The sequence below is a fragment of the Bubalus bubalis genome, chromosome 3, assembly GCF_019923935.1.
Source record: "Bubalus bubalis isolate 160015118507 breed Murrah chromosome 3, NDDB_SH_1, whole genome shotgun sequence".
Taxonomy (NCBI): Eukaryota; Metazoa; Chordata; class Mammalia; order Artiodactyla; family Bovidae; genus Bubalus; species Bubalus bubalis.
This window is the reverse complement of record NC_059159.1, coordinates 173807920-173832674: the sequence shown is the minus strand read 5'-3', so window position 1 is coordinate 173832674 and position 24755 is coordinate 173807920. Positions and strand designations below refer to the sequence as shown.

General features: G+C 60.1%; 1 protein-coding gene across 2 annotated transcripts in view; it reads right to left on the bottom strand.

The window, feature by feature from the left end:
• PXDN (peroxidasin) overlaps positions 1 to 23611 on the bottom strand; it is a 65188-nt gene extending 41577 nt beyond the window's left edge. For both annotated transcript variants that reach the window (XM_025282376.3, XM_025282378.3), the window contains exon 1: positions 23305 to 23611. In XM_025282376.3, the coding sequence (XP_025138161.3) occupies positions 23305 to 23507 (203 nt within the window). In that variant the 5' untranslated portion in view covers positions 23508 to 23611. The remainder of the gene's footprint in view (positions 1 to 23304) is intronic.
• Positions 23612 to 24755: the final 1144 nt, after the last annotated feature.

The window sequence follows — 24755 nt, the reverse complement described above, 5'->3', positions numbered from 1 at the left end:
TTTGCAAGATGTACTATGCATACAAGTTAAGTAAATAGGGTGACAATATACAGCCTTGTTGTACTCCTCTCCCAATTTTGAACCAGTCTGTTACTTCATGGAAGGTTCTAACTGCTGCTTCTTGACCTGCATACAGGTTTCTCAGGAGTCAGGTAATGTGGTTTGGTATTCCCATCTCTTTAAGAATCTTCCACAGTTTGTTGTGATCTACACAGTCAAAGGCTTTCACGTAGTCAATGAAGCAGATGTCTTTTGGAATTACCTTGATTTCTCTATGATCCAGCGAATGTTGGCAATTTGATCTCTGATTCTTCTGCCTTTTCCTAACTCAGCCAAACATCTGGAAGTTCTCAGTTCATGTACTGCTGAAGCCTGGCTTGAGGAATTTTATTTATTTTTAATTTAAGGATAATTGCTTTACAATATTGTGTTGGGTTTTGCTGTACATAACATGAATCAGCCATAGGTAGCTTGAAGGATGTTGAGCATAATCTTGCCAGCATGTGAAATGACTGCAACTGTATGGCAATTTGAACATTCTTTGGCATTGCCTTTCCTTGGGACTGGAATAAAAGTCGACCTTTTCCTGTCCTTTTCCGGTTCTGTGGGCACCGCTGAGTTTTCCAAAGTTGCTGACATGCTGACTGCAGCTCTTGAACAGCATCATCTTGCGGGATCTTAAACAGCTCGGCTGGAGACATGAGACCCGCCCGCCCGCCCACCCCCACCAGCCCACGGGAACGCTCAGGTCTGTGTTAAGACAACAAACAGGACACATTTGCAGGGACTGGAGAAGGGAGTCGCCAGCGCGCAGGCGTGGGGACTCGCGGCTCCTCCTGTAACTTCCGAGCTGGAACTCGCTGCTCTAGGAAGGGGTCTGGCCCCAACACTCAGAGTCACAGAGCTCACTCAGCAAGCGAACTGGGAAACGAGGCTATTTCACATGTACCTCTCAGCATGTGAAATAAATGCACGAGTAGCACAGAGGCTAGACCGAGGACCCGAGAGACCAGGGCCCCAGGTGGGAGCCAGTGGGTGGCACCAGATGCGAATGCAGAGCGGCCGGGGTCGGGCCCGGGGCCGCGTGAGGGACAGCAGGTCTGCTAAGCTGCCTGTTCCCACCCTCTCCAGCCTGAATTAAAAATCTATCAATTGAACAAGCAAGAGAGGCCCTGGAAATGAGACACAAAGACCCCTTTCTTTACCAAAGAGTTTTAGAAACATGAAAATTCCTTACTTGCTGGTTCTTCCTCTTCTATCACAGTCCAACAGGGATTATTACGGCTTGGACCGTGTCCCCCCAGATTCACGTGTTGACGCCAGACTCCTGGGGCCTAAGACTTGACCTTATTTGGAGAAGGCGTCCTTACAGGGGTGACCGAGTTAAAGTGAGGTCACTGAGGTGGCCCTGCTCCAAGGCAGCTGGTGTCCTTGCAGACAGGCTCGGGGGAAGGCCAAGGACTGCTGCGGATCTCCAGCACTGGGGGCCTGGCTCAGGGCCCCGCCACGGCTGCAGAAGGGGCCAGCCTTGACCTTGGGTGCGCGCCTCTGGGACAGTGAGAGAAGTCTCCAGTCTAAGCCCTGCTCCTCCCCGTCACGGGTGCTCGTTAGGACGGCCACAGGGACTCTCGGGGGCTCTGGGGCAGCTCTCCTGGGATACTGGCTGAGCTCGTGCAGTGCTCACAATCTTGGCAGGAATCTCATCGGTTCTATAGCTCTAACTGATGACAGAACAGGTTCTAGTTCACGGCGGGATAAGAGCCTTTTGGGAAAGTGTTTGAACCCCTGAAACCGCCTCTGTCCACACTGGGCAGCGAGTGAAGCATGCTGCCTGTGGGTTTTGGGTCAAGTTCTCAGGACCCGGGCAACCACGGCCAGCACAGACCCGCTCCCAAGCTCAGGCTCCGTGATGACCCTGTCACCACCGACATGCTCCCCAGGAGCCCCCTTCCCCTGCACAGACAGCCTTGAGCTTTAATAAGTGGTAATTCACACTCATGTTCAGACCAGCACGGGCGGCTCCCTGGGGAGGAGCTGGGGGCAGACAGGAGCAGCTCTCCGGGACCCCAACCTTCCCCGAGGTTCCAGTGATTCTCTCGACGTCAGCGGGCTGGAGAGGCACCACCGTCGCCAGGTTCCGTCCACCAGAAGCTCAGCGTGGCCCGTGGCAGCCCTGCCCCAGGCCCCGACCCCTGGGCAGCCTCAGGAGGCCCCAGCGTCCTCCAGAAGCTCAGCACAGCCCGTGGCGGCCCTGCCCCAGGCCCCGACCCCTGGGCAGCCTCAGGAGGCCCCAGCGTCCTCTAGAAGCTCAGCACAGCCCGTGGCGGCCCTGTCCCAGGCCCCGACCCCCGGGCAGCCTCAGGAGGCCCCAGGGTCCTGCAGACAAGTCACAGCGCCGATTCCACCTCCTCCGTCGTCAACACTTGGCCAGACCCGACTTCTCCAAGCTGAGCCCCGAGGGCCCAGTTGAGTCTGCAAACCGGACCTGGGATCCGACTCGTCCGTGACTGCCCAGCCCACCAGGCCCACGCTGCCCATAGCCCTCCTGAGGCCCAGGCCACATGCAGCCCCCTGACCAGGCCTGCAGCCCGCAGCTCCGTAAGCGGACCGTGCAGGGCAGCTGCTCCCAGTGCAGTGCATAACCAGCTTTGTTGTTTCTAATTAACCAATTTAACTGTTCAGTTTTGGCCGCGACGGGGAGCGGGCCTTCTCCAGCTGCAGGGAGCGGGGGCTCTCTCTGGTTTGGAGCTCGGGATTCCCATGCAGGGGCGTCTCCTGCTGAGGGGCTCGGCTTCAGCAGCAGGGGCGAGGCTCTGCAGTCCTGCAGGCGAGCCCTCGGGCTTCAGCAGCTGAGCCGTAGTGGCCGTGGCTGTCCGCAGCATGTGGAATCGCCCCAAACCAGGGATCAGCCCCGTGTGCCCCACCCTGGCAGCAGGATTCTGACCCACTGGGCCACAGGGCAGTCCCGCAGCCAGCATTAACGCCTGTTTCCGTTTTCTCCATCATAGAAAGGGTGAAGGTGTTTGTGGTTCATGATCAGAGGTGGTACATCGCAAGACCTGGCTCTGTCCCCCACAGCTCACCTCCTCCCCTTTTGAGACTGCACTTCCTCAACCTCCCACTGATCCTTTTTGAAGATACAAACAAGAACGTGTGTCTACTTCCCTCCCTTTCTTGCAGAGAAGGCTGCTCGCTGAGAACACGCTTTTCTTCAAAGGACAAACCTCAGAGCTCTGGACACGCCCCCACGTCCTTTCAGGGAGTGACCATGACCTGTGCCCAGCACCCCCTCCTTCCTGCCCCCACTCCGAGCTATCCTCAGCACTGAACTGACCCACCGGTCCCCACCAACCCACCCATCCCCACCGACCCACCGGTCCCCACCGGCCCATTGGTTCCCCACTGGCCCATCAGTCCCCACGGACCCACCCGTCCCCACTGGCCCATCAGTGCCCATTGATTCCCCACTGACCCATTGGTTCCACACCAACCTACCCATCCCCACGGACCCATTGGTCCCCACCAGCCCATTGGTTCCCCACTGACCCACCAGTCCCCACCAGCCCATTGGTTTCCCACTGGCCCATCGGTCCCCACGGACCTACCTGTCCCCACAGACCCACTGGTCCCCACCAACCCACCCATCTCCACTGGCCCATCAGTGCCCATTGGTTCCCCACTGACCCATCAGTCCCCACAACCCACCCGTCCCCACCGACCCATCAGTCCCCACCGGCCCATCAGTCCCCACCGGCCCATTGGTTCCCCACTGACCCACTGGTCCCCACCGGCCCACCCATCCCCACAGACACACCCGTCCCCACGGACCCATCGGTCCCCACCGGCCCATCACTTCCCACTGACCCATCAGTCCTCACCAGCCCATCGTTCCCCACTGGCCCATCCCTTCACAAGTGGCCCATCCCTTCACAACTGGCCCATCGCTTCCCAACAGGCTCAGAGACTCACATCGTCACTGATGTCTTCATAGGGCTGACTCCTAGAGGAGGAGCTCCTAGGCTGAAGCATAAATACACGTCCTGACTGCCGACATCCGTGCACTTGCTAAGCGCCCATCAATCCACAAACATCATGGGCCACACACCCCGTGTGCCACGGGAGCCTGGCCTCAGAATCTGCCCAACGTTTCGGGAGGCAGCCCTCAGGAGCCCACTCTCAGAATCTGCCCAATGTCTCGGGAGATGGCCCTTGGGGTCCAGACCTGGGCTCTGCCCCCAGCAGAATGCAGAGCAGCCAGGGCCCCAGGAGCCAGAGGTTGACATACGAGAGCCTGCGGACCAGGCGGCTGCGGGCAGCCGCACCATTCGGGCAGGGGGCGGGGACCCCCAGAGCCAGGGGAGGGCAGAAACGGGAGGAGAAGGTCAGGGCAGCCTGTGGACCGTGGTGGCAGGCGTACCCTCCGAGCACAGGTCCCCAGCCCCTGCACGAGTGCGCCCCCGGCCCTGGACACGGCAGCAGGATTCAGTGCGTGGCCTGGGGAAGCCGTTCTAAAGCTCCACCCTGTGTGCCCAAGCGCGTCCTCCTGGCCTTGGACGTCTCCCTGGACCAGGTCTGTGTCAGGGACTCGCTAACCCCCTGAAGTGTGTGACCGACAGGTGTGACAGGCACACACTCCCCTTCTGTACCCAAATTACTCAAAAACACAAAGGGGATTCCCTGCTGGTCCAGTGGTTAGGACTCCGGCTTTTACTGTTGAGAAAACAGGTTTCATCCCTGGCCTGGGAGCTAAGCTCCCACAAGCCTTGCAGCACAGCCAAAAAAAAAAAAAATTCAAGTAAAATAAACAAACCAACAAAAACAACAGTGCGGGTCAGCAGCAAAAGCAGCGTCTGCTGGTGAAGTGTGCACGGGGCTGGGGCAGAGCTGGGGTGAGGCTGCAGGCAGACGAGCGCTGAGGAAGGCAGGCAGGGGCGGAAGGACCTGCGCCCATCACGGGGGACAGTCCTGCTGAGGGGGGCTGGACACGCCGTCTCTGCGGGGACAGGGCCTGCACGGACACGGGGCAGTTCAGTGTCCCCTGCCCCACGAGACGGGCGGTCTCTTCCAAGCGCCCAGGGCACACCTCTCAGCCCCACACCTGTTAAAGACCGCTTCACTTTCAGAGATGGAGCCGTCCCAGGCCGGGGAGTCCTGGCTACCCAGGCTCCGACCCTTGTCCCTCTCGCTGTAGCACAAGGTGAACCACGGCCAACCCTGAGGCAGACGGGCTCAGAGTCACAAAGGTCGGGGGTGTCCAGCCAGCGGAGCAAAAGGCCAGGCTCCCAAGTCTGCTTTTCCTCCCCCCCCCATGCAGACTTCTGCAAAACACAGAGAGCCTTGTCTGACGTGGGAGTAGTGTCTGTCTGCAGGGAGAGCGCGGGTGTTTCTGGGGGACAGAGAGGCCTCGCGGGGTCAGCTGTGCAGATGGCGGGGCAAGTCCAGGGCACCGGAGGACATGCAGGCCCTTCCCCAACGGAACCCGCAGGGCCAGGGGGCACGGCCCAGTGGAATTGTGCTCCCCGAGGGCTGGTGGTTCCCACCAGGAGGGCAGGTGTCGGGGTCTCCGCTGACCGTCACCCAGAGAATGGCCCCCTGGAGCCCTCCCAGGGGTGGACAACATGCAGGCCCCTGGGGGTGACCAGGGCGGGTCCTTCCATCCCCAGGAAGAGCTCCAAGTTTCCCACCACGTCTGCTCTCCATCCAGAACCTCAGCTCCCAGGAAAAGGCCACATGGGTGGGGGCAGGACAGGCATGCGGGACGTGGCATGCTGAGCCCCATTTCTGTCGTCTCCCCACCCAGAATTTAAAGCTCAGGAAACAAGGGGCCCTCTCTCAGCTCACGGGCACAGAACTCACTCGGGGAGCAGTGGGGTGGGGGGTTCCCTCAGCTCTGCTGATGGGTGCACAGCCTCCTGGAAGGACCCGGGATGGATCCCGAGCCATGACCACCTCCTGGCCGAAAGGTCCTCCTGTGAGGCCCCCCCCACCAGAGGACTCCAGGCTAACTCGGGGCTCAGAGCTCCGACAAGACGGCAGCCCCTTCAACAAAGAGAGGGATGCCCTGCTTGGGGCAGGGTCCCCACCCTGCTGGGCCCACCGCCCCAGCTCAGGGTCCTAAAGGAGAAAACCCATCAATTCGGCCAAGTTTGGTTCACCAGGTAATATCTATGAATAAAGAGCAAGGCAAAAAGCCACGGTTTTCTTCAGACAGAGACTTTTTAAAAACACTGAAAAAACGATTCAAAGCACAGGACAGAAAATTACTTCAAAAGAAAACCGACTTTGGGAAAGAAACCGAGGTACTGATTCATTCACAGGAAGGACATACATAAACGCGCTTCTTCGGGTTTGGCCTTAGGGTTCCAGCAGCTAGAAAGAGCAGTCAGGAGGAGCTGAGAGTGCTTCAGCAAACGAGGGGCGAGGAGAGCTCACAGCGTGGGGAGGACCGGGGTCTCCACCTGCCAGCCTGCGAGGACCACAGCGCAGCAATCGCGTCTGTCACCCTGAAAGTATCACTGATCCTGACGACCTAGGGTGGTTCTAGAGATGGGGCCTCTGAGAACAACCCTCGGCAACTAAAAGAAGAGTCCAGGAGAGTGGACACTCCAGCTTTGCCACCTCCGCAGCCGCCCCGGAGCCAGCAGAGAGCTCACTGTTCAGATCTGGACCAGCTCCATCATCAGACTTGCCTGTGCACTCAGGTGTTTGTGTCATTTGTTACAAATCTCCGTGGTGTCACTGTCACCGGGTCCCCAGTGAGCACGCGCAGGGCCCGACCCCCCGACCCGACCAAGCTCCTCCCACCCAGGGACGTGGGGAGACCCCGGATGAAGGCGCACCTGCCGGGCTCAGGAAGCCACCTCCTTCTGGCAGAGCCCGCGCCGGGCACTTCCACGGCCAGGGCCCACAGGACAGGTGTGCCTGACTGTCCGCCGAGAGGCCAGGCAGAAAGATGCTCGGGTGTCGGCCCAGGGGGTCTCCATGGCGACCCCTCCACTAGCCGAGGGCGAAGCCGAAGCAAAGGGCCCCTGTCTGCTCCCGCACACCTGCGTTCACGCACCAGGGTCTGCATCTACGACGTCCGGAAACATCACTCTTCTGTTTTCAACCGTTTTAAGAAATTCAAGAGGCCTCCCTGGTGGCTCGGTGGTGAAGAGTCCCCCTGCCAAGGCTGGAGACACGAGTTCAGTCCCTGGTCGCGAGAAGCCCGCGCACCACGACTCCTGCGCCTGCGCTCTAGATTCTGGGAGACGCAAACGCTGAAGCGCGGACGCCCTGGACCACCGCCCTCCACAAGGACAGTCGCCACCGCAGCGAGAGGTCCGCACACCGCAACTAAAGACCCAGCACAGCCAAAAACAAGTCAATTAATTTATTTTTTAAAAACGTGCAATGCAAGGTTCACAGGACAGTGAAAGGGCCGGCCAGCCACGGGCGCGCGGTCTGGAGGGGGAGTGGTGCCCCCGTCCGGGGGCCTCACTGTCCGGACCTGTTCTCAGGCCTCATGCAAACGCTAATCCTAACCCGCCCCCGCCCCGCCTCACAAAGGAACAGAACGCGTCTGCTGGTTCACGCACGCCAGTCCTCTGGGTTTCACCCAAGCTTCTCCCACGGCTGTTTAAAAATGAAATCAGTGTTTCTTCTGTTTTCCAGACCCAAACTGGCCGGCGCCGTCTACCAGAGACTTTCCCAGGGCCGAGTCTTCGCGTCCCAGGAAGCCCCCACAGCAGGGTGAAGCCGAGGACAGCGTGTGATCAGGGGAAGGGCCCCCCCGCCCGTCTCCCGGGCACATGGCGCGCCGGGGCAGTGGCCTGGACGACCGTGAAATCCGGGCTGCCCAGCTCAGCGAGTCCGAGCAAACACGGCGGCCCTACGTCCTCCTGATTAGCAACAGCCCAGCGAGCAGTGCGCACGGCTGGTTCCCAGCAGAGCCGCGCCAGCTCCGCCCAGGCGTGGGAAGCGGGCTCCGCTCTGCCGGGGCGGAGGGTCCTCCTGCCTCGAAAACAGGGGCAGGCGAGGCGTCTCCCCGCGGGAGGAGCCCGCCGTGGCGCCCTGCAGGGTCTCGGGCTTCCGCTCGGGCCTGTGGAAGCCCGAGTCTGCGGGGCTGAAGACGCGGGGCTGGGTGCGGGCCTCGGGGCCCTCCTGGGCTGCTGGCGGGACTGTGTGGTTTCAGCGCCCGAGGAGCCCCGTCCAGGGGCTCATCCAGGCCTCGCGTGGGAGTCGGGAGGAGTCTGTGAGCGGGTGTGCACACGTGTGTCCACGGACACGCCTCCGACAGCCTCGGGGCCCCTGACAGCCAGGCTGAGGGGGTTCCGCGGTGTCCCAGTCTGGCAGCAGGCGGGGTCACTGCCCAGGGGAAGCACAGGCATCCAGGTCCGAATCTCCGCCCTGCTCTCTGCTGGACCAAGCCTTGACCTCTCCCATCCACAGTTTGCTCATCACTGAGTAAGGGGAAGGGGGCCACACCGCTCCCGTGAGAGTGGGACCAGCAAAGTGAGAGACTGGCCGCTGACGTGATGGGGAGGAGGGGGGCCGGGGGAGGGGGCACACCTCACAGGGATGCCCGCGGACAGGGACAGGCCATGCCTGCCGCACGTGGGGGAGCCTGCATCTCACACTCGGAGGAGAGGCACAGAGAAGGGAGTTCACCGGCCTGAAACCACACGGCCCAACCAGGCAGCCCAGGAGGGCGTCAGGCCTCATCCTCCACGCTGACCACGTGTCCCTAAGACCCCCCTTCCTGGCCCAGCCTGTCAGCCCCCAGCAATGCAACCTGACCCCATCAGCGTGTGTGTGCATGTGTGTGTGGGGAGAGACTGGGACTGACCACCGCTAAGGGCAGACTTATTGTGGAGTGAGGCCAGCAGGTCCACAATCTGCAGGCAGGCCGAGGGGCTGGACGCGCGGGGAAGAGCCACTGTCTGCCCCCAGGCCCAGCTTGTGTCTCTTCCCCGAAGTCCTTCAGCTCTTGGGAGGAGGCCTCCCTGTGCTGTGGAGGGCACTCCAGGTCTCTCAAAGGTCCTGACGTATATATCCATCTCCTCTAAAAGCATTTTCACAGAAACCTCTAGGATAACACTTGACCCAGCGTCTGGGAACTGTGTCCTGGCAGGATGACCCAGAACACTAAGCAGCACAGGCACCCAGGCGTGAGACACAGCCTGCTGGCTACGGCAGGCACCATCACTCACACAAGGGACGGGCGAGGTTGTTCCCACAGAGACAGCCAGACGCGCCTTTGAGTTCAGCAAAGTAAACGGATCCATCGTGTTATCCCGCTGGACGCTCACCCGACTCTTGGCTGACCGGCAAGCGAGTCACGGGCCCCTGCACGGACCAGGCCCGGGAAGGGAATCTCTGGTTCCACCACACAGGCTGACCTTCGCCTGCTATCGCAGCTAACACCACGGAGGAAACGGACCAAACACGGAATCAACAAATCCTGGCACCGAGCAGTTACCCTCCACCCAGAGCCTTCGGGAACATCTCACCCAGGCGGCTTCCTGCACACACAGAACTTAAGTCTTCAGGAAAACAGGACACGCAACCCCAGACAATTACTGAATGAGAACACACTCTAGGGAGCAAAGAGGTCATCTCATCAATCAGAAAATAGCACAGGAAAACAGAAGAGCAGAGCTAAATAAACCCAAGAGGGCTGACAAGGGCTGGGTCTGCAGTGAGTCGTCAGGAAGGGCTCTGAAGGAGGGGCGTGCAAAGGAGCCCTGTGACGGACACAGAGTTCAGCCCCAGGCGAGGCGGTCCCTCCCGGAGCCTGGCTCCAGTCTCAGCCGGAGGCCTCCAGACTCACCCGGGGACCTCCAGTCTCACCCGGGGACCCTCCAGCCTCAGAGGACCCTCCAGACTCACTCAGGGGACCTCCAGTCTCACCTGGGGACCTCCAGACTCACCCAGGGGACCCCCCAGCCTCAGGGGACCCTCTAGACTCACTCAGGGGACCTCCAGTCCAGCTGGGGACATCCAGTCTCAGCCCAGGGACCTTCAGTCTCACCCGGGGACCCTCCAGCCTCAGGGGACCCTCCAGACTCACTCAGGGGACCTCCAGTCTCAGCCGGGAACCCTCCAGACTCACTCAGGGGACCTCCAGTCTCAGCCGGGGACCCTCCAGACTCACTCAGGGGACCTCCAGTCTCAGCTGAGGACCCTCCAGACTCAATCAGGGGACCTCCAGTCTCAGCCCGGGGACCCTCCAGCCTCAGGGGACCCTCCAGACTCACTCAGGGGACCTCCAGTCTCAGCCCGGGGACCCTCCAGCCTCACTCAGGGGACCTCCAGTCTCAGCTGAGGACCCTCCAGACTCATTCAGGGGACCTTCAGTCTCAGCCGGGGACCCTCCAGTCTTGCTCCAGGGACCACGATGCCAGCCTGACCCGCAGCGCTGGCCTCTCCTTGCAGGAATGCTGGCCTAGTCCTCCCAGTGCATGATGTTCAGACTTCTCACGGTCTCACAGTCCTTCTCAGTGAGAAATCGAGAAGCTTTAATGCAGTGCCAACTGTATACAAAGAACTGGGTTATCTCAGCACCAGGATCCTGAAAAGAACTGAGAAAAGAATCACTCTGATCATTTCCTGTTGGGTTTCCTTCTCCCCAGACCTAGTTGAGCAAGGCCACCAGACACAGAACTCTGAGAAACTGCAGAAAATGAGAACAGGGCTTCTCTCGGGCTAAGGAAAATAACGAGGAAGCTGGACTTTAAAGTCAGTGCATCCGAACTTAGGAGGAAAGAGACCTGGGTCTAAGATCTCTTCCCTGGCTGTCTCCTTTTATAGCCTTCCGCTGGGCTTCCAATCCCACCCGTGAACCAGGGGGAGTAGGGGTGGAGAGGGGAAGGACCGGGGACAGATCTGCATTGAGATAGAGGAGCAATGACTACAACACGGAGCGTGTCTCACGGCAGTGGGGTCTACTCAGCTCAGCACGCGTGCCTGATACTCACCAAGGACCCCAAAATGTTGGGGGGCGGTGGAGGGACAGACAGACAGGCGGATGGATGGATGGACGGATGGATGGACGGATGGGGCAACACAGGCACTGAGCCGAGAAGATGACACAACACGATGACAGGCGCAAGAAAACAAACACTCAGGAGTAACAATGGGCCCCGTGCGCCACGCCAGTGCAAGCATCCCACATATCGGAATAAGTAACAATGATGACTAACTGCATCCACTTTAACTGCTATTTTTAAAAGTTAAAAAGCTGCTCAGCTGGAATTTTAGAAATACCATCCACTGCAGGAAGTGACAAGTCTAATCCGGGCTCTTCCCCTAAAGGAAGCTGCAACCAGGAAGAGAAGCATAAATTCACTAGTGCTGCAAATAAGGCAGCCCGCGTTCCCGGGGGAAGGCTCACTCTCCTGCATCAGTCCTGTCTCTGCATAAAGGTTACTCCCGCCCAAGCGCTGTGCCTGGTCTCCCTTTTTCCCGTGAAAAGGGAAAACAGCAATCCAAACAGTGCAGAGACAAAATCTTCCCATCTCTACCAACAACAGGCCTTCATTTGTTTAAAGTAATTGAATTTTCATTCACATCGTTACTTCTTAACAAATACATCAGAGCTGTGCAGAAAAGGCATTTTAGGAAAGTGGGGAAGTGCAGGAACTCACAATCACAGAAGGCTTCCTGGTCCTAGGACCAGGAGAGGCACCCTCCGCCTGCTGTCTCACAAGGGGGCTGTAGGTGCCTCTTAAACACTTGGGTTTGGCCCCTCAGACAAAGCTGCCTGTGTAAAACGCACAGAAAACTAGCCTAGCAGTATTTCCTGTCTGCATCACACGTGTCTGCTCCAGTTAAAGGCAGGGCCCACGATAACTGGCCAGCTCTGCGGGAGCCCCAGCATCCCAGCTCCCTCCCCAGAACTCCCGGGGCACAGTCACCTTCCTGTCTGTAGGGAAATGAACCCAGATGTGACCAGAACAATGGCTCTCACAGCAGAGCATCCACAGTGCAGGCTGTCAGGAGATGCAGGTGCATCCCCTTCTCCACGCCCAGGACGCCCGTGCAGGTGTGGACCTGCCTTCCAGAGAGTGCGCATGCGGAAAGCTGGGATAAGAGCCTGCAGGGTTGGGCCACGCCCACAGGCCACGCCCCACATCAGAGGCCCTGTGATCACACGCCTCGCCCCCAACTACGCCCCTGCAGGCCACACCCACATGCCAAGCCCCCAAAGACCACGCCCTGCAGGCCACACACCACAGATCACTCCCCACAGGCCACGGCCCCAGGCCACATCCTGCAAGGCCGCAGGACTAGCCGAGCTGTCCCTGCCCCACCCCCCCACCCCCCCCCGCCCCGCGTGGGTCCATCCCCCCAAACTTGGCCTCCATCATTAAAACCGTGGCTCTTCTAGCTCCCTCTCCCTGCCCAGGAGACCAAACCGAAGGCAGCCGTGTCCACGTCCATGCCCGGCACCTGGCCTGCAATACCTCCACCCTGAAGGGTCCTCCTGGCATGTCTCAGGGAAGAATTAAATTTAGCGACTCTGAACTTGATAGAACCTCAAAGGCAAGATACTTTCTCCCCTGAGAGGGTCAGGTGGGGACTGCAGGAGTCCTCCTGTACTGGCTGTTCCTAACTGACCACATAAGCCCTGACACCCTGATCCTAGGAGGGCCTGGAGGCGCGAGGGGGACTTTGCCAGGCGGGCAGCAGGTCCCCAGGCCTTGAGGTCACAGTGCCTCCACCTGGAGCAGGGAGGACACTGTGTGCCCGTCGTCCCCAGACTCCCGCCTTGTGAAGGTCCCCACTTGCTGAAGCCCACCTGTGCGCCCACCCGTCCTCGCGTAACCCTGTCCTCAGGGAGCTCAGAGATGAGTCGTGAGCTGGTGTCCTTTTTCAGGGTCTATCTGGTGCCGTGTTGCTTGCATTTTTGTGCCCTTTGTGGGTGACTCTGCTGTTTAAAACCTCCCCCACCATAGTGCTGAAGGACATCCGGTCACGGAGAAACGCTGTGTAGGGGACGCGCCTCCTCCAGGCACAAGCTGTGTGCTCTGCCCTGAGCCCCATCCACGCTGATGCGTCAACAACAGATGCTCAACAGGCGTCTGAAAAAGGAAGCTCACGAAACCACGGATCAAGTGGTGACCACGCTGTGACCAGGGCCTGGCTGGACCCTGACCCTGCATCTGCTGGAGCAAGGTTTCCTGGTGGCTAACTCTCCCAATTCCAAGAATGATGAGAATCAACCTGAAACTCTCCCAGCTCCTCCCTCCGCACATCTCAGGGCCCTGAGGTGACCAACAGCCCAGCAGGAACGCCCAACCTCGGGCCAGAGACCTCAGACCCCGCAGGAGACACGCCACAGCCGGGGCAGCTGAGACCCAGCGTGAGGCAGGGAGCCCAGGGAAGGGCACGGCTCTTGGGATGTGCTGAGACCAAAGCCTCCGGAGAGAGAACCAGTGATGGTCGTCAAAGCAGGGCTGTGAGTGAGGAGACACGCATGTGCACACCGCGTCTCCAAGGTCAGTGTGAGAGGCACCCTGCAGACCATGCTCCCCGCCAGGTGCCACGGGAACCTCCTCCCTCCACAGACACATGCTTGGCCTGGCATAAACTTGTTGGTTCAATGGGAGATGAGCCGTGGTGCAAACAGGGCACACCTGTCCTCGCGGAAACATGGACTGTGTCCAGGGAGGAGCTAAGCCCACAACATGCAGACCAAGCAGGTTACACACATGCCCCGAAGTCAGCAGATTACACATGCCCCAAAGTCAGCAGGGAGATAACCCACGAGGCCTGCAGATTACACACGTGCCCCCAAATCAGCAGGGAGATAACCCACGAGGCCTGCATATTACACATGTGCCCCAAAGTCAGCAGAGAGATAACCCACGAGGCCTGAAGATTACACACGTGCCCCCAAATCAGCAGGGAGATAACCCACGAGGCACACAGAGGCCTTCTGAGGTAGGTGTGCAGCAGCAGAAGTGTGGAAACAAAGAAATGACCCGCAGAAAAAATTTGATTCAATAAAGTTGGCAATTCCAAAAAATAAATACTGAGTGGCCATTAACAAGGACAGTGCAGACCTCTAATTACTGCAGACACAGGGCCACCGCAGGCAGTGGGCGTGGACAGCTGGACACAGATCCCCATCTGATGTCGGCAGGCAGATGGCCAGTAGGTGGGGGAGCAGATACAGAGACGGATACGCAGACGGAGAGACGACAACATGCAGACAGACAGACAGGCCCACAGACGCACAGACGACAGGTGACCCAAGAACAGAGCTGGCGGACAGACGGACAGAGCTGCAGGTGTGGACAAACGCACAGACACCCCCCGTGACTTCCTGTCCGTGTACACTCACACAACTGCTCGCGTAAAGGGAGCCCAACAGGCTAACACTTTTCTCAAATAATAGAAAGGTGAGTCACTTATTTTGGTGTTTCTGTCTGTATGTTCACGTTTTTCTGCCATGAACACGTGTGGCTCACATAAAAGTATTCAAAAGCACCTAGTAAAGGGAAAGTAAACAGGAGGAGTGAGGGCAGCTCTCACAACTCTTGTTGTCACCTCCTGGGGGGACAGGGTACCCCCAACCCGGCCGGTAACCGCTGTGCCTCCAGCCAACCTCCACCCGCAAGGACAGCAGGCCCTGAGAGAAGGCGGCCAGCGAGCTTCCAAGGACCCTGACCGCTCGCACACGGCGCCTCCGGGCAGAGGGCAGGGTGCACCCATGGGCACCGTCAGACTGGTGTCCAGTGGCGGGAGATGCTGCTGGCATCCTGGGCAACAACCTCAGAAACGCGGCTGATTCCTGGAGCCCAGATGCGGAGGATTCACCCTGAGGATGAGGGATCCCCCATTTCCACCCGTCAGCCCCTTTACCGCCTCTCCTGTCGCCCCTGGAACTACCCAGGACCCACACCAACCCGCTGCCTCATCCTGGGAGGAAACCCTGGGTCCAGGACTTGGCTTCCAAGCAATCCAGCCATGATCTATGGGTCACAGTGCTGAGGCTGTTCACCACCTGCCATGATGGTTACACGGGGCAACTCAGAGATGTACAAAACCCTTGTCAGAAGAAGGAGATTCAAGCTTTTAACCACCTGATGCGAAGATCTGACTCACTGGAAAAGACCCTGATGCTGGCAAAGTTTGAGGGCAGGAGGAGAAGGGGGTGATGGAGAATGGGATGGTTGGAAGGCATCACTGACTCAGTGGATATGAATTTAAGCAAACTCTGGGAGATGGCAAAGGACAGGGAAGCCTGGAGTGCTGTAACCCATGGGGTTGCAGAGCTGGACATGACTGAACACCTGAATAACCACCACCTCTGTTAACCCGTGATGGTGTCCACTGCAGCCCACAGTGGGGTCTAAGCCAAGGGGGACAGAGGAGGAAGCATCAGATGACCGAGGGCACGGACAGCAACCTCTCTGTTCCCCAAGTGAGGGAGCCAGGGGCCCCCCGTGAGGCATGGCGCCCGGAGAGGAGAATGCGGCGAGGGCAGCAGCCAGAAGCCTCTGTCCAGCCCGGGCTCAAGGGAAGCGGGAGGTGCCCCAGAGGCTGGGTCCTCCTGGGCACACAGGCCCCGAGCAGCAGCCCCAGAGCGTGAGCATCAGGTGCAGAGGGCACCCAGCGCCCACCGGGCAACCGTGATGAGTCCCGAGGGCAGTTGAAGCCCTGGCCCCTCACCGTCATCGCCCGCTTGCCCTGGACCACCTCTTTCCCCTGGCTCAGCCTAGAGCCACAGATTCAGGGTGGACAGGCCTGGGTCCTGGGTTGCTGGTAGAGTGCTGCTGCCTTAAAGGGCCAGACAGGAAAGGCATTGCTGTGTCACAAGCTTGCAAGTCTGCCTTTCTAGCTAGAGGGGTGGTGGATACCCCAGGCCACTGTCCATGGGCGGGCTCTGCAGACCTGGGCGGAGCTGAGTCCCCAGCAAGAGGCCTCGTGAGGGAGGCAGGTTTAATCCCCCAAGATCCTGCACCTGCTCATCGGCCCCCGGGCTGAGGCCCCGCCCAGCACAACAGCACCCACAGGCAGATGGGGACAGTGGGGCTGAGTGACTCTCAGTTTTATAAACTCTAGACTCGGGCCTGTGGATGCATTATCTGATTACTTGCTTTGTAGGACACGGGTGCGGAAACATTTAATGAAGGTTTTTACGAAATTACAAAAAGCAACAGGGAGTTCTGAAAAAGGTGGGCGAACAGGGCCCAGACTCACTCTCTGTCTGAAACAGCCAAAGAGCCGACAAAATACACGGAATGACAGTTTTCGAGATGCCGTGTGTCAGTCAGCAACGCGCAGGGTCCCGACGGCAAAGCACAGGGTCCCAATGGCAACGCACAGAGTCCTGACGGCCGGTCAGCAACGCGCAGGGTCCCGACGGTGTAAGCACAGGAGGCGAGCCCAGAACCGGCCCGCGTCGCCACCCAGGAGAGTAGGCACGCTGTCTGCGGAGAACCCGGACTCCGGGACGCTGAGGTCCAGGGGCAGACACCAGGAACCCGGGGCTTCGAGCGTGCAGACGGTAAAACCAGAGCAGAGAGCAGCAGAAAGAGAACAGAAAACCCAAAGAGGAAAAAGCAGTGAATCCAAAAGCTGGGTTTTGGCAAAGATCGATGAAACTGAAAAACCTCTAGGCAGACTGATCAGGACAAAAACCCATTTCTGACTTTGGGAACGAGACCTGATCCCTACAGACCCTCGGTGTTGAGATGATGATGAGGGCCAACTTTCCCGTGTGACGTGGCCAAGCTCCCCGCTCCCCAGGCTCACCAGGGAAGGAACAGCCCTGACAGGCCTGTGTTTACTGAAGAATCTGTGAAGTTACAGTTTAAAACCCTCCCACAAAGCCACGACGAGCGCAGCCGGGGGCTTCCCTGGGAAGCAGGACCAGACGTCTAAGCACCGCTAAGCCCCTCCACTCACCCGAGCTCTCCCCAGAGCCGGACGGGAGCCGTGCCCTGCACTCCCTCTGCGATATGCAAACCAGACAAAGACATTCCAGGAAAGGAAAACAAAGCCCGAGTCCCTGGTGTCCAGCTGCCGGGGAACGCGGGGGGCGCGGAGGCTCTTATCCCGGTTGTGGCGATGGCTGCAGAGCGCCGATCCCTGGGTGCGCCCCCAGCACGAGCGGCTGCTTTCCTGCAGCCAGATCACCAGGAGGCTTTTCCCTTTCCAAGTGAAAATTCACCCAGACAGCGGTCAGAAAGGGGGCCATCTTCACCGGCTAAGCTTCCACCACGGCCTTACCAGTAAGCCAGGGGGCTGCCTGTGCGCCTCTGAACTCCGCGGGCTCCCACCCCACCCACAACCTGGTTCCAGTTCCCCCAGGGCTGAGCATCCAGACGCCACCCCTCTCCTAACAGAGCTGGTCACCCAGCGGCCACCAGACCGGGACAAGCCCCCATCAACACAGGTGTCTGAAGGATACCAGGCAAGGGCAAGGAGAGCCTGGGGACACAGTGTCCACCCAGGGTCTTTGGGGAAAGTTCTTCAGGTCGGCGTCTCCTCCTCCCTACCCCTGAGGGAGCTGAAAAGCAAAGGGGAAGACGCAACAGTGTCCAGAATAGAGGAACTAATCAAATCTGCAGGGTTAACTGACCCTGTGTCTGAGCCGGGAAGGGGAGCCGAGAATTAAGTCCTGAAACAACTGACACGTTCTTAGCTAAACTTTTTGCCGGTTTTGATTCAGTCACGTGAGTAATTGTTGGACTGAACCATCTCGGGGCTTCCCTGTATTGTCTGCGGACAGGTGGCATCTGACCAAGAGAGGGACAAGTGTGATTTCTGTCTTTCCACATTAACTCCAAATAAAAGATTAAATTAAATAAAATTAAATATCAAAAGGCAGAGACACCACTTTGCCAACAAAGGTTCATCTAGTCAAGGCTATGGTTTTTCCAGCAGTCATGTACAGATATGAGAGTTGGACTATAAAGAAAGCTGAGTGCCGAAGAATTGATGCTTTTGAACTGTGGTGTTGGAGAAGACTCTTGAGAGCCCCTTGGACTGCAAGGAGGTCCAACCAGTCCATCCTTAAGGAGATCAGTCCTGGGTGTTCACTGGAAGGACTGATGCTGAAGCTGAAACTCCAATACTTTGGCCACCTGATGCGAAAATCCGTCTCACTGGAAAAGACCCTGATGCTGGGAAAGACTGAAGGCAGGAGGAGAAGGGGTGACAGAGGATGAGATGGTTGGGTGGCATCACCGACTTAATGGACTTGAGTCTGAGTGAACTCCAGGAGTTGGTGATGGACAGGGAAGCCTGGCGTGCTGCAGTCCATGGAGCTGCAAAGACTCGGACACAACTGAGCGACTGAACAGCAGCAAAAGAAACATGAATCCCTGGACTCACAAACTTAGAAAGGTCATGAGTTAGTGATGATGCTGTTTTAAAAGCATTCTCTCACCCACTGACAGGCGACACATGGTGTGCGGTTACCAGTCCAAGTCCAAGGAGGAACCCCAGGGAGCAGTCAGCCGCAGAGACACACAGTAGCACACGGGGAGTCCTGCGTGGCCACCGAAGCAGCAAGTCCAGCGCTGCCCACTGCTTTTAGATGGAATCTAGTCCAAACTGCATTTGTAAACAAACTGCGTTTTCTTGTGTACTCCAAAGCATACGACACTGTCACAATTAAAATGCTCGTTAAGCCTGGACGCTAAGCTGGGAGACCTGACACGCCGGGTGCTGGAGGCCCCAGCACCTCCCCGGGCGCACGCGGGGAAGGGCGGGGGACCAGGCCCGACCGGAGCTGGGGGTGACCTGCTAGCTCTGCCCAGGGCCGCGGCCCCCAGGCCTTCACCATGGCATCCACCACAGCGTCCTCCTGTGACCAGCGCCCGGAAGAGCCCGTCTGGCCAGTGGAAATTAGCACATGGGCGAGGGCCTGCCAGTGGGAATTAGCACATGGGCGAGGGCCTTCCAACTTTCACCCAGTTTTTCAACCTGATGAGAAGCAGCTCTGGAGACGGGAATCCTGTGTCTGTTCTGCTGACACTTGAATTTGTCACCTGGAACGTGTGCGCAGAGGGTCTGTGCAGCCAGCCGCCTCTTGAACAAGAGGCCCTAGTTCCCCAGGCAGGGAGCCGCCCCCCTCCAGCCCTGGCGTTGCTGGGTGGAGCAGAGCCTTCCTGGGCCCCGCCTGCCACCGCGGGGATCCGGGGGGCACACACGCGTGTGTTGGCACAGTCCCCAGGCCCCTGCTTGTGAGCGAGGCTCGTCCCCTTCACTGAGGCCTCCAGGGAGGAGGCCAGGGTGTCGCCAGGCAGAGAGGCTGAGTCACAGGACGGAGCGGGGGGCCCAGGAGCACAGGGGGCAGAAAAAGCCACGAGTCCTGGCGTCTGGAACCTGGACGAGGCCAGAGCTGCCTCTGGTTCCAGGGTCAGCCGCCTGTGCGGTGCTGTCTTTTTACAACTATTTCCTGACCCATTAATGATACAAAGGAGGGGGGCTTCCTACTGCCTGCCCGCTGCAGCTTCCCAAGGCGCATCTGCCAAAGTCAAGCTGTGTTCCAGCTGAGCAGGGACCCAGGTCCTGCTCCCGACCTGTGGTGTCTTGGGCCCCCTGGAAGTTTCCTCAGTGCCTGAGGTCTCCCCTCTGCCCACAGCGGGCTGGGCGTCCGCGGAGCTGAGGGCTCTGGATACCGCAGGGCTGTTAGTGGTGGGAGGAGGTACTTGGTCCGCCACCATTTTGGAAAAATAAACCACCAGCATGCACTTAAAAAATGTTCCTATGGTGCTTTTGAAATGCATTTGAGCTGTATTAATAAAAGCTTTGACTTCATCCCAGCAGGCCGTCTAAAGCAGAAATCCGTTTTAGGTGAGCCTCAGGCTACAGTCAAGGTCCCGGCTGGCATGGGTGTCCTGTAGGAACCACGGCCCCAGTCACGGCTGCTCACATCTGCTGACTGGGCCCATCACCCACCCCCACCCCCCCACCGCCCCCGGGGAGGAGAGGCCAGCCCGGCCCGGGGCCAAGTGCATCCTCAGGTCAGCAGAGAGAGAGGGAGCTCCCCAAGCCCCAGGAAGACAGGAGACGGGGCAGGTGAGCAGTTGCCTGCTGGAGACCCCAGGCCCCTCCTGACCTGACGGAACCCCCCCCTCCCTCCTGCCACCTGTTGGCAGAGACCTCAGCGCCCTGCACAGAGGAGCTCGTGAGAAACTGGGTTCTCCCATCAGCCAGGTCCAGTGTGGGGCCAAAAGGAAGGCAGGGGCCCGACCTATGCTGGGGGCCCCACCAGTACCTTCTCCGAGAGTGAAGAAGGCACAGACCACGGGTGCCCCCGGCCTCCTGCAGTCCCCCTGGCCAGGCGCACCTGAGTAGCCACCCTCATCACAGGGCCGCGGGGCCTCCCTCCCTGGTGCCCTCGTGGACCAGGGACCCCGCAAGGTGGGGGCTGGAATGCGGCTCGGGCCCAGACAGAGAGGCCATCAGAAGCAGGCAGAAGTGGGGCCAGCTGTTTGGCTGGCGGCCTGACCCCGGGGAGGCGCTCTCACCAGCCCCCTGCCTGCTATGGGCCAGGCTGCACTCCCCCGGGCCGCCCAGCCCATGTCTCCAGGCCCCCTCCAACACCAAGGCTTCCTGTCACGTGGACGGTGGCTTTGGAGTGGCCTGGACTATGGGATGGGGGTGATTCCCATGACCTCGCAGAGGAGGCGACAAGAACAGATCAGAAGGGGGGTGAGGGGCAGAGGGAGACTCGTGAGGCAGCAGATATAGAAGGAGATCCCCCAAAGGCCCTGGCCGAGGGGAGGACAAAGTGGGCAAAGTGAGGATGCCACCGTGCGTGTTTTGTCACCAGCTGTTAATCCCCACCATGATGAACTTCTACTGCCGTGCTGAGCAGAGTGAAATACTCAAAAATTAAATACTTTTGAGTATTTCAAAAGTATTTTGAAATATTCAGTCAAGCTGAGCATATGACACCTGGTGCTGAAGGGCTCTGAAACGCTGCGGCGCCAGAGCGCGGGGACCCCAGACGGTGGGGTGGCCAGGACCCCTCTTCTACGGTTCCCGGTCAAACTAGAATCACATGCTTTGGAGCAGGGTCTGCTCTCAGACCAGGATTTCTAACCCCCAACCACGAAGCAGAACGATCCTTTCTCAGGCCCCACATGGGCACACCCCTGAGACACCATGATGGGGGGACAAGTCTGATGCTCCTGGTGATTTTCAGTCAGTCTTTCCGGGGGTGCCGAGGGGACGGGGGAGAGGGGAGAGTCCTGAAAGCTAAGGGGTAAGTGATGGTTGGACAGGCCAACGGACTCCGGGGCCAAAGTCTTCCCTTACCCTCACATCCTTTCAGTCCCCAATTGCTCCCAGATCATACTTTGGATGGAGAACAGCAGCTGCAGGAGAGCAGAGCCCTGTGAGAGGAGCTCAGAGTGAGCACGGGCTACCTCTGCACAGGCGAGCCGGTGACGTCACTGTGTCCCAACGAGCAGCCCCCCAAGGAGGCTCCAGACTGAACCCCAGACCCCAGAGCAACACCTTTCCCCAGCAGGCCTTCCCGCCAGGATTGGCTCCTCCATGAGGCCCCACTCACTACCACTGTCTCCCTCTGGGCTCGCAGTCCCAGACCCCCAGAGGAACCCTTCATGGAGGACTCAGTTCTCCCGCATCCCAGGTCTACACTGGCATGGATGGGAGGCTCCTCCCCAGGTGCATGTGTCTACACAGCTGTAAGACAGGTGTGTGTTCACACCACAATTCTCCAGGCTAGAACACTGGAGTGGGTAGCCTATCCCTTCTCCAGGGGATCTTCCCAACCCAGGGATAAAACCTGGGTCTCCAACGTTGCGGGTAAATTCTTTACCAGCTGAGCCACAAGGGAAGCCCAATTTAGGATTTCCTGGTGGTTCAGACAGTAAAGAGTCTGCCTGCAATGCTGGAGACCAGGGTTCAATCCCTGGGTCAGGAAGATGGAAAGAACTGGCAACCATGAAGCTCCGGGAGGCTCTGTGGAGAATCTCACCGCCCACAGGACGCTGGTGGGCCCATTCTGGCTCTACCACAGTCATCTTTTAAAATACTGTCTTTTTTAAAAAGCAATTAAGACGTGAGGGCAAAGCACAGTACATGTATTTGACTCTGGCGGGAAGTGAAAAAACGGCTTCAGGGTCCGCGTTTTTCCCACTGACTCACCGAAGACTTAAATCACGGCCTCCAGAAGCCCCTCAGTCGGCCTGTGGCGACGCCTCCTGCGCACCGGCCCCGTCCTCGGAGGGCGGCCGGGGAAGCTGCCGGGGAGAGGGTTTCCAGGCCGAGGGTGAGTCCCACCGCGGACTCCGAGGAAGGGCCGGCAGGCGGGCGACCACGAGGAGAGTCCGCCTACTTGGTTTTAAAAGAACATTGACCGCCCACTTCCTGAATAGTTCACCCCAAACTTTACAACTTTTGCAGGCGCCTCGGCGGTGCCAGAAGCACTCGGGCTCAGAGAAGAGTGGAAACTATTTTTGGCATCCAGAAGGGCGGCTGCGGGCCGCCGAGCGCAGTCGGCGCTTGGATCGCGGACTGCCTTTTCGGAGTTTGAAACTCTAATCAGGGGCGCATCCGAACAGGCCTCGGGCGACTCGGCGGCAGCGCGGGCGGGATCCCCAGGGGAGCGCGGGGGTGGGCGCGCGGTGCCAACTGGAGCGCCGGGTCCCCATGGCCCCGCCGCGGCGCCCCAGCTGGAGACGAGGGCGGGGAGGGGCCCCGCGCGCACACCCGCTCGGAACCCGGCTCCGCCCGTGACTTCCCGCACTCTGAGCGCGGCCCCTCCTGGAACGCGGCGCAGGGGAGCCCGAGAGAGCCGTGCGCCCAGCCGGGCCCGGGCCGGAGGCTCTCCGCGCCCCGCCGGACGCGGGTCAGAGAGGGGGAGTCAGGAGGGCCCCCCGGAGCCGGGACGGGGATACGGCGCCTGGGGCAGGAGGGGGAAGCGCCGAGTCGGAGGAGAGGGGGAGGGGAAAGGAACGCGGGAGAGGGGGGCGCCGGGCTCCAGAAGCAGGGGGCCCGAGCGGGGCGGGGGAGGATCGGGCGAGCATCAGGGCCAGCGGGGCGAGGGGCTTTCCCGGGAGGCCCCGACGACTCCCCCGGCCGCGGGGACTCCGAGCTCCAAACAAAGGCGGCTCCGGAGGCGGCGCGCGCTGCGCTCAGGTCCGCCCCCCGTCCGGCCACGGAGGACAAAGGCCCCGCCGCACGATCCCCGGCCGCCCGGCGCGCCCAGATTCCCGGAGCCCTGCCCCCGGCGCCCCGCGCCCCGCCGCACGACCCGGTCCCCGGCCGCCCGGCGCGCCCAGGTTCCCGGGGCCCTGCCCCCGGCGCCCCGCGCCCCGCCGCACTCACAGGATAGAGGTCTGCGGCGCCACGGTGGGCACGGCCTCCAGCAGCAGATGCATACAGCGCACCGTGGTGCGGAAGCACAGGCAGCGGCTCGGACACCCGTTGCTCGGCCTGGGGGCGACCTCGGCCAGCGCCCCCAAGCACGAGCACAGAACGAGTGCCAGCAGGCAGGGGCGCGCGGCGCGCACGGCCATGACCCACGGCATGCGGGGCGCTTGGGCGCGCGGACCGACAGCGAGGGCCCGGCGCGTCCACCGCCGGCTCCGGACTGCGCCCGCCCGCCGCCCAGGCGCGGCCCACTTCCCAGCTGTGCGCCGGGGGCGGGGGGCGCCAGCTGTGCACATGCGCGCGGCTCCGCCCTTCCCGCCCCCACCTCCCCGAGGGCCGGGGCGGGGCGAGGACCTCCTGCCCGGAGCGCGGCGGCCCGAAGGCGCCCGCTGCGGAGGACAGGTTGGGCCCCCGGGGTCCAGTCCCAGGTCCGCGCTCACGGTCTGGGGCCTCGCCTAGCGGCCGTTGCCACACGTGTGCAATAGGAGCTTTTGTTGTTTCAGAAAACACTCTTAGAGGACTAAGCAAGTTCCAGGCAGGATTCCAAGCGCTTTCTCTCTCTCTCCCCTCTCTGCCTTTCTCTCGCCCCCTGCCTCCACCGCGTCTCTCTCCGTCTCTCTGTTTCTGTCTGGCTGTCTCTCGGAGACCTGCCTCCAGACAAGCCGCTGGGGATCAGAGCCAAGGGTAGGGCTCCCTGCCTGGGCCCACGAGGCCTGTCCGCCCCCGCGCCAGCCCCAGCCCTAGCCCTGTCCTGCGCACTGCGGACCCCAGGGCACGGTGAGAAGCCTAGAAGACGTTTGGGTAGAGGTCTGTGTTTAGGGTTGGCCCAGGTGGACGCTCAGTGTCCTTTAGTTTCCTCCCTTGTGGCCACGGCTGGAGGAACCCACTCGGCCTCCCCAGGGGGCCTTGCTGGAGCCCCCAGAAGACACAGCGAGGGCCCTGGGCCGAGACCCTCTTTTCTAACACTTGACTCCTGAGGGTCCAGTTACAGCTGAGGAGGTCCAGTCCAAAGCCCCACGGTCACCACGTCCCAGCGTCAGAGAGGAGCCTGGGTCTGTTCCGACCCCCACTGTCTGTGGCCGGTCTGACTACTGGCAGAGAGGTGGTCTCCCCAGGCTGCTGTGGGGATGGGGCGGCGGACGCTTGCCTGTGTCAGCAGACTGCTGCCCCTCCGTGGTCCCCAGGGCCTGGCTCTGGGGGAGCTGAGCTGGGGGCTGGCCTGGCCCCCCCGAAGCTGGCGTTCTGGAACCACTGGGAGCAGCCTTCCCAGTCTCCAGGGACTCGGACAGGCCAGCCAGGTGGCCTGTGTGCTCACAGTCACAAGTCCCCCCGGGGCTTCACACTCCTTCTCAAACGCTGTCTGATTGCCCCGCATGAAATTCAAACTTAGGTCAGAAACTCCAAAC